Raw genomic sequence first — 9,353 nt, forward strand, 5'->3', positions numbered from 1 at the left:
AGCCTGGGTGTGATTCTCTACATCATGGTCTGTGGCTCCATGCCCTACGATGACTCTGACATCAAAAAGATGCTGCGCATCCAGAAGGAGCACCGAGTGGACTTCCCACGCTCCAAGAATCTAACTGGTGAGTGCAAGGACCTCATCTACCGCATCCTACAGCCAGATGTCAACCGGCGGCTGCACATTGATGAGATCCTTAGCCACTCATGGCTACAACCCCCCAAGCCCAAAGCCATGTCTTCTGCCTCCTTCAAGAGGGAGGGGGAAGGCAAGTATCGAGCTGATTGCAAGTTGGATACTCGACCAGGCTCCAGACCCGAACACCGGCCTGACCACAAACTGGGGACCAAACCCCAGCAACGGATGCTGGTGACACCCGAGAATGAAGACAGGATGGAAGACAGGCTGGCTGAGACTTCCAGAGCTAAAGACCATCACATTTCTGGAGCTGAGGTGGGGAAAGCAAGTACCTAGTGGTGGAGAGGGCCCTGGGGGTATCGTGGTGTGCAGTCTGCACCCACATAAGCTAAGTAGGCAGGTAGGAGCTGAAGAAGGCACAGGTGCAAGGAACAAGTAAAATTCGTCAATTAAACCACTATTTTGATTACGTTCTATTAGCTTTCTTCCACTTAGTAGCAAAGCCATTAATTACTGACCACCAAATAAACCACAGAGTGTATACAAGTATTGAGAGTGCCCAGTGGGGAGTCTTTTTCTCTAGGACTCATCCAGCGCGGGGATCTCCAGCATAGGGGTTCAGGAACCTGCACTCAGACAAAGGCAGTCAGTGAGGTCTGCCTCTATTATGTCCTTTTGCTAGGCTCACACTTGGCCTTTCTTCCATCCCCAAGGCCTCCAGCACTGGACAGCTCCATGCCTCTCTCCTATCTTATGCAATACAAGCCACCCCACCCCTGTCTTGTTTTTACACAGTGGTCATTGTCCATTCACTTTAGAGAGGCAATCAAAATCAGAGACCTTTGCTGTGCAAGTCTCACCACACCATCCCTAGGAATGGGGCAGCCCACCTGGAAACTTGTTGCTATTTTACCTGTTCTGTAGACCTGCAACGCCCATTCCTCAGCAGCCCTCAAAGTGCCTAGACACCATTTCTCCTTACAGACTCCCTCATGCTGGCCAAATGCTTGAGGTGGTCAGTGCCTAGACCGCACCCTTCCTCCCCATCTCCTGTCTCTGCTTCCCACTTGCTGGAGGAATTCCTAGCTTTCCTAGTTCAGGATCCCAGCTCAGTCCCAGGGCAGCCTCACTGTGGGGAACGGTTAGCAGAGGCCTGGTCTCTGTTACCTTGATAGGAAACACTAAATAAACAATTGATAGAAAAATAACTTAAGGGAGGAAATGGTTTATTCAGCTCACACTTTCCATCACAGTCCATCACTGAGGGAAGCCAGAGCAGGACCTCAAGTAGGAGCTGAAGCAGACACCATGAAGGAGTGTCACTTCCTGGCTGGCTTTCTCTCTAGTTTCCTCCCAGGCTTTCTGACCCAACCCAAGACCACTGCCCTCCTACATCGATTGGCAATCAAAAAAATGCCTGCAGACATGCCGTCAAGCCAATCTGATGAGAGGTAATTCTTCAATTGAGGTTCCTTCTTCCCAGGTGATTCTAGCTTCTGTCAAACTGACAAAAACTAAGTAGTAGAAGGCCCAAGGAGGAAGGTACCCAACCCCAGAGGTCTTCAGAGTGCTGAAGCCTCAGAGGCCCAATGCCAGCAGACTAGAAAAGGTGGCTCTCATGAGATCAAAGCAAGACCGAGGTGTCAGGAGAGTGTGCTGTGCTTAAGGCTGCCCTTAACATAGGGCAGGCCCTAGGATGCCACTTGTGGCCTGAAAACCGTACGCAGGCTGGGGAATTAGATCATAGTTTTTGACTCTGTTCGGCCGAGAAGGGACCCTTCAGCTCTCTGTAGGCGCAGGCTAACAGGCGTAGCTGGCCTCTAGTCACCTGAGGACTAGTTACTCTTAGTTGCTGGTGCGCATGGCGTTTGCATGTTTGCAGGGAGCCTGCACTCTTTTTCATAGTACAGCTCAGGCTGAGGTAAAGCTGGTGTCTCAGCAGAGTCCAGCAGGCAGAGCTGAAGAACAGTGGGTCAAGCAGAGAGGAGGACAGGGAGGCAGCCAGGTTGCTGGGAGGTACTGGTTCGAGTCACAGGAAAAGGACTGGTCCTGGTGAGCCTGATATGCAGACACCTGATACGAAAGCCCAGAACCAACAATGGCCAGCTCTGAGTGGGAGGCCCACAAGCTCAATGGCTCTACTTTTGGGGTCTGTGGTATCCTTTACAGTGGGAGGCTCGGGGGTGATCTCAGCATAGAAGGCAGCTCCCCAGCACCCCTTGCTTCTAACCCTGAGACACCCACATGGGCCCCAGGACATGGATCAGCAGCCCGGCCAGACAGTTCCAGGTGTTCTTTAATGAGGATTCACTTGGGGGTTAGCTAGAAGGCATTTCAGCGGGGCCCTGGGAACAGCACCAACGCTATACTTCCAAAGGAATGGTCCCCGTAATGTGCCAACCTGGCCACGGGAACAACACTATATATTTGTGGCTCCTGGAATAATCAACTGTGGTCTGTGTCTCCAAGGCCTGGAATCCTCTGAGTGGTAGAAAGCTGCCCTAGATGCTCCACAAAGTGTTCCACAAAACATCCACAGGTCCAGTCAGGCCTGGCTCTAAAAGAAGTCTGAAGCTTTGCGTCGGGCAGGGAGCTGCAGCAGGTTGTCTGTGATGGAGGCTGGGTCCTGTGTGAGGGGTGTGCGTGTAGCAGACCCAGGGGCTGGGGTGCTTGTGGGTGTCCGCGGCCCACCAGCTGGGGTCTTGAGGTGGGAAGATCGTGCTGGGGATGGTGTATAGCTGGCCCGCAGGGCACGATCTGTGTACTTGCTGGCTGTCCTGCTTACGAGGCGCTGTAGGGCTGGGGACATGGCTGGGCTCAGGCCTTTGGGAGTAAGACTGTGGAGAAGGGACAGAAGAAAGTAGCCATGTTAGGGGGTAAGGGCTGCTTAAGGCAAGGCCTCCCTCAGCCCCTCAGGAAGAGACATGGTCCCCCTGAGCCAAGAAGCATAACACTGTTCACACAGCAGTCTGGCCAAACCTGAGGCCCTATGGAACCTTTGGCTGTGGAGTTGGATGGATCACAGACTTTTGAGAGTTGGAGTCTCCTACTTCTATGTAACTCGAATGACATTGACCCCACAGGAAGAACAGGAGCCTGTAGTCAGGTAAGGTACCTCTTAGGGAAAGGCCAAGGAGGATACTGAGGAAAGATGATGGAGAGGGCCTCCCAGCCTGCTCCACACAAAGCCACATTCTGCAGCAGAGAAGCAGCCACAGCACTTACAGAGGAACCCTGTGGATACCCTGGGCTCTGCAGGCTGTGTACACACATGGCCTTAGAGGCTGAGAGACTAGGAATGGAGCAGGCACAAACTGATCTCTACCCTACTCCTACCCAAGGACCCGCTGCCTCTCACCTGGCCAAGTTCTCTGTAACTCTCCGCAACGCTTCCTGCTTCTTGGCCCGGTTTTTGGCAGCCGCTTCATTGGCCATCTTCAGGCCCAGACGCTCCCTGCGTCCTGGCTCCAAGATCTACAAGGCAGCAGGGCATGTGCTGGACTTGCTGCCTGGTCAGGCAGTCCACTATCCAGAAGAACAGCTACTATGCAACCTTTTCCTCATGGCTGATACAATCCCAGCTACTTCCCTAATAGCCTTCCAAAAGGTTCCTTCCCACCCTCCCCACCCTCAATTGGATATAGTGGTGTATTACTGCAATCCCAGCAACTGGAAGGAGACTAGAATTTGAGGATACCCTGAGCTACACAGTAAGACCCCGTGTTAAAAAAAACAAACAAACAAAAACCCCAAAAGGCTCAGTGGATAAAGGTGTTTGTTAAAAGACTGACAACCTGGTTGGAATCTCCTAAGACCACGTGGGTGAAAAGAGAAAGAACGACTCTTACAGGTTCTTACACTCTGACCTCCACACATGTGCTGTGGCATGTGCCATGCATAATGCTTATACACATACTCACACAAATAAATGTAAAACAAAGCAAAACAAGGGGCTGAGAGCTGGGAGTGGTGGTGCATGCCTTCAGCCTCAACATTTGGGAGGCAGATCTCTGATCTGGGGGCAGCTTTGATCCACACAGTGAGTTTCAGGCAAATCTGAGCTACATAGTGAAACCCTGTCTCAAGAAACAAAAATAAACAAAAAAGCTAGTCACAGCACTTCAGACACTAAAAGAGATGGAACCAGGTCCTGGGTAAAATCCCCAGCACAACACAAAACAAGAACAAAATCAGTCAAACAAACAATAATAGTTTAAACCACGTTAATTTCTAACTGTTTATAGTGAAGGCCTTCACTTTCCTGAACTTACTTTGCTATTACCAAACTTGGGACCTAGTTTACTTTATCCGCAAAGGCCTGGCAATCCTGCATCATCCAAAACACCATCTTTCCCATACCTTCCACTCTTTCTTGTCTGTCTCCAGCTTTCCATCCTGCTTGACACTTAGACATCAAAGTATACAGCAGGCTACATCTGTCCTGTCTCCGGCAGAGCAGAATTCTCTGCCTTGGTAAAGGCCACTGCGGGTCTAGTGTTGCTTTCTGTGCAACCAGTCAGAGCCCTGGGCCACATAGCATCCTGTCTGCTCCTCTCTCATGTTTGTACTGGTTATCTTACATCCCAGACACAGTCTATAACCAAGACCTCCACAATCTCTACCCATGAGGTGTCTAGGTGTGTAGTAGATAACCTCCACATCTGCTCTCGGGAAGGACCCCCAGGGCCATGTCAGGAAAAGCGATGTCAGAACCACAGAACAAGCCAGCATTCGCTTTCTGAGAGCTATGCTACCCCTGGTGACTCTGACACCACTGTTGCTCTAAAGTGATCCCTTCCTACCACATTCCAAACTGATCACAGGCAGTTTGGAAGGCCTGGCTTAAAATGATCTGTGACCCAGCCACTAAAGCATATCTATACATTTATCCTACACTAAATCTGATCCTGTTGGGTTTCTTCAGAAGATTCACATTCTTGGCCTGCCCATGCATACCATGAGTCACTGAGGCCCAGCACCCTCATAGTATGTACACTCTCAAGTCTCAGGGACTTTCCAAACTACACCAGACACTGTCTCATCCACAGACTCCCGATAGCCCTGGACACTGTGTGTTTCCTCCCCATAGCTCTCAGGGCGTCTATCTGCTCACCCACCCATCCATGCCATCAGGGGCCACCTGACAGGGGCCACATGATGTACACCAGGCCCTATCTGACTCAGACTTTCTGGTCTGCTCTAGGTCTTGACCTCCATTCTCCCCACACCTACAATACTGGGTTCATACCTTGTGTATCCTTAACTATGCTATGTAATCAGAAGCTAGCACGTAGCCCTTCTGTTTACAGGGCAGTTGGAGTTCCTGGTCTGACTCTGTGACAGTGTAGCCTCCAGACCTGCCTTGTTGCCTTGCCATGGCCTCCACTCACTCCACTTTGACAGTCCTACCGTAATGCCCTCTTCTGCAGAAGTCCAGTGTTTGTGCTGAGTCCTGAGCAGCTGGTACTAAGGTATCCAGACTAAGTCCCAGACTGATCCCCGCTCAGCACAACTCACCTTGAATGTGGGTCCAGGTGTCCTGTCCACATAGGGGCTCTCGGATCCTTCTACTCGCAGGGGCGTATTCTCAACCTCTCCCCATGTCATCAGTGGGGACTCATTCACACCTGCAGAGGGAGAGCACACACCTCAGGCCGGAGTACCTAGTGCAGGAGTTATCTTTCTCTCCAATACATGAAGCCTAGCTGCCATTAAGGCCAACAGACAAACTCCTTTCCTTCCCTCACAACTTGAAGGGAAAATTCAAAAACAGCAGCACCCCAAAGCAAGATGGCTGTACTTAGGTCAGGGAAGGCAGGTCTATTGGACCCCATCCTAGCACAGGGCCAGGGGTGCCAATGGAAGAAAACACTCTTGCTTTCCAAGGTTTCCTAAATGCCAGTGCAACCATATGGTGCCTTCCTATGTGACACTTTGTGGTGTTACATTACAGCAACCAGCACCTAGTGTGGAGGCCATGTGTCGTGGGGCAACAAGGACAGCTGGGTTTCACCTGATTTCCTTGCAGAGACTGTGGGTCTAGTGTCCAGGGCTTCTCCACCTGCACAACTCTCTAAATCTATGTAAGAACTGTGCATACGTTCAGCATGTGCAGCAGTATGCCCATTCATATCACAGGACAGCCAAGACTACACAGAGAAACCCTGTCTCGAAAATACACACACACACACACACACACACACACAAAGAAGCAAATTGGGGAGGAAGGGGTTTATTCAGCTTACATTTCCACATTGCTGTCATCACTTAAGGAAGTCAGGACTGGAACTCAAGCAGGTCAGGAAGCAGGAGCTGATGCAGAGGCCTTGGAGGGATGTTACTTACTGGCTTGCTTCCTTTGGCTTGCTCAGCCTGCTCTCTTATAGAACCCAAGACTACCAGCCCAGAGATGGCACCACTCACAAGGGGTCTTTCCCCCTTGACCACTAATTGAGAAAATGCCTTACAGTTGGATCTCATGGAGGCATTTCCTCACCTGAAGCTCCTTTCTCTGTAATAACTCCAGCTGTGTCAAGTTGACACACAACCAGCCAGTACCCAGTAGGAGAGGCTGTGCACAGCCTGGCCAGCCTGGGTGTATAGCTTATTCCTTACCAGGAGCAGGAGAAGGAGTAGCAACAAATCCAAAGCCGCCCACTCTGGGGGACTCCTGGGGAATGAGTTCCTTGCCGTCAGGGCCGACCTTGCCCTGTTTGTGCTGGGAGAAGGAGAGAGACCAGTGTCAGAGGTTCTCTACGGCTGACTATGGTAGGTGCTGAGGTACACATCGGAAGCACTTCCCCTCTCTGGCAAAGAGCTGGGGCTCTAGGAGAGAGGGAAGAGCCCCATTCTCACCTCTCCCCAAGGACGTGAGGAACTGAAGCAGTGAACATTAAGTAAAGGGTGCCCCTCCCTTCCCTCAAGGAAGAGCCTCTTGGGTTGCAATGCTACAGAGGGCCAGTGCTGGCTCTCCCCTGTGGCATCTGAGTTTTCCCATCTCCTGCCTCGCCTCCAACCCCATGATGATCAGGGACACTCTGAGGGCACTTACTCATCCTGATCAAAGGATCTCAGTGGCCTGGCTCTTTCTGGAACTTCCCAGTATACAGTGCTCTACTCAGCTCGCCGACTGCTACACAGGTGTATATATGTATGGTATGTATATGTATGGTATATATATGTATGGTATATGTATATAGGTATGGCCTCTAGAAACTTCTCTCCTCTCTGGCCAACATCATAGGAGCTGGTATGGGCTAGAACAATAGGTCATATGTCTAGCCCCATTGGAAGGGGCCAAAACGAGATACAGGTCCTGCCACACAGGGGTTGTAGTAGTTCTGACAATTAAGCTCCATCTAGCCTCAGAAAAACCCTAACTTAAAGGACAACCAAGATGGGAGAAGCCACACCTCTCCAGTTTTCCCAGCACACCTGGTCAGCTGCCTGATGGCTCTGCTTACTCACCTGGGCATTGAGGGCAGCCGCCTGCTGAAGCTGGGACCTGCTCAAAGCCTGACTGAAGGGATCTCGGAGGAAACGTGTGTTCTTATGTACTATCTGTCGCGGCTTCTTAAACAACTGCTCTTCATCAGGGACACCTATCAAAAGAAGAACAAGGTAGCAGGGCTCCTAGTTGGGGGGTGAGCACCATGCCTCACCTCAGCCTCACAAGTCATGCAGCCTCAAGGCTAGAAGTATACCTCCTCAGCTAAGTCACCCCTGGGAGGGCAGAGTAGAGTCACCTTAGCTCACAGACCCTCAACAAAGCAGTAGGGAAGACCACAATGTCCCAAAAGTGTCACACATTGCCCCAACCCCAAGCTGGCTCAAAGGTAACAAGACAGACCACTGTAGGCCTTGTCTTCTGCCCTGTTCACTCACCCTCAGGATAGTACATGAGAGAGTTCTTGGCCTTGTACTTCCAGGTCTCCACTCCAGCCTGACTGCTCTCAATGGCTTGATGCTCTGCCGATGGGAGTTCAAGATTATCTTTCTGTCGCTATAGTGACATGGGGGGAAAGCAGGGTCAGAGAGGCACCCAGATCTTGTACCTGTGGCCCTGGGACTCCATCCCAAAAGAAGGTGCCTTTGTTTTCAAGCTCCAGGGCTACCTTCTCAAATTCCTCCTCAGCCTGGTAGAGCCACGCGTGTCGTGCATGGCTTTTTTCCTTGGCCACCTCCATGATCTCCTGGAAGGAGGCATTGTCCTCACTTGTGTACTGGCTCAAGAAGACATCCAGGCTGGGCAGCGGCTCCTTCTCCTCTTCCTCTCCAGCCTCTCCTGCTAAGGGGTCACAAGTAGGGAAACACACACAGCATTATTAGCACTGCAGGGCTGAGGAAGACTGTCCCACTTCGTAAGGGCTAGAACCCCAGCTCCTGCTAGGTGACAGACTAATTCCGACTGTTCAGATAGACCCTGGTGGCAACCACGGCCGACTGGCCAGCTCTATTGATCTGCTAGTTGCCTAGAAAAGTCTGGGATCGGGTTGACTCATGAAGAGGTAGGGTCAGATACTAAAGCAAAAGCTCATGACGACAGTTTAGTAGGCTCTTCCTCTGCCCAAAGTGTATTAATCCTGTAGGATCTACCTCTACAGTCCCATGAGCTCTTCTTTCCTCCTGGAATTATCTTTCCCTTTCCTTTCTGACTGATATTACGGATGAGTGGTGGCCACAAATGCCTCAGGGTATGACAGTTAATCCCTAAGGCAGGAGCCCATATGGCCCAGGGCTCCATGGAACACCACACAGTCCCTGGGCCAAAAAGCCAACCATACCACCTTGATCCCTGCTCCCGAGGAAAGTGATACTCTTGAAGATGCAGCACTGCAAGGTTCAGGGGGATGTGTGAAGGGGAGGTTTCTCGTCCGTTCTACTAGCAGTCTTGACCACCAGCCAATGCCTAACACAGTGGTTCTAAGTTCAAGTCCTGAGGTTAGAAAAGGGTAACCTTGGGCCAGGTGGTGGTGGTGCATGCCTTTAATCCCAGCACTCAGGAGACAGAAACAGATGGGCTATTTGAATTCGAGGTTAGCCTGATCTACAGAGCAATCTCCAGGCCAGCCAAGGATACTGGTAAAATATATGTATAAAAAGAAAACACCTAGCCAGGCGTGGTGGCGCACGCCTTTAATCCCAGCACTCGGGAGGCAGAGGCAGGCGGATTTCTGAGTTCGAGGCCAGCCTGGTCTACAAAGTGAGTTCCA

General features: G+C 51.2%; 2 protein-coding genes across 4 annotated transcripts in view; one reads left to right on the top strand and one right to left on the bottom strand.

Moving 5' to 3' along the window:
• Tssk2 (testis specific serine kinase 2) overlaps nucleotides 1–610 on the top strand; it is a 1,368-nt gene extending 758 nt beyond the window's left edge. Inside the window, exon 2 of the mRNA XM_021185579.2 lies at nucleotides 3–610. Within this exon, the coding sequence (XP_021041238.1) occupies nucleotides 3–477 (475 nt within the window). The 3' untranslated portion in view covers nucleotides 478–610. The remainder of the gene's footprint in view (nucleotides 1–2) is intronic.
• Nucleotides 611–1,350: 740 nt separating this feature from the next.
• Ess2 (ess-2 splicing factor homolog) overlaps nucleotides 1,351–9,353 on the bottom strand; it is a 10,850-nt gene continuing 2,847 nt past the window's right edge. Inside the window, exons 4-10 of one of the 3 annotated variants that reach the window (XM_021185489.1) lie at nucleotides 8,256–8,425; nucleotides 8,026–8,143; nucleotides 7,609–7,742; nucleotides 6,757–6,859; nucleotides 5,659–5,768; nucleotides 3,500–3,615; nucleotides 1,351–2,978 (exon numbers count right to left, since the gene is read on the bottom strand). In XM_021185489.1, coding sequence (XP_021041148.1) covers nucleotides 2,699–2,978; nucleotides 3,500–3,615; nucleotides 5,659–5,768; nucleotides 6,757–6,859; nucleotides 7,609–7,742; nucleotides 8,026–8,143; nucleotides 8,256–8,425 — 1,031 coding nt within the window. In that variant the 3' untranslated portion in view covers nucleotides 1,351–2,698. Of the gene's footprint in view, nucleotides 2,979–3,499; nucleotides 3,616–5,658; nucleotides 5,769–6,756; nucleotides 6,860–7,608; nucleotides 7,743–8,025; nucleotides 8,144–8,255; nucleotides 8,429–9,353 lie in introns of all 3 variants that reach the window. The other 2 variants (XM_021185488.1, XM_021185490.2) reach the window with 2 other exon arrangements.

This window comes from Mus caroli, chromosome 16 (genome assembly GCF_900094665.2).
Source record: "Mus caroli chromosome 16, CAROLI_EIJ_v1.1, whole genome shotgun sequence".
Lineage (NCBI taxonomy): Eukaryota > Metazoa > Chordata > Mammalia > Rodentia > Muridae > Mus > Mus caroli.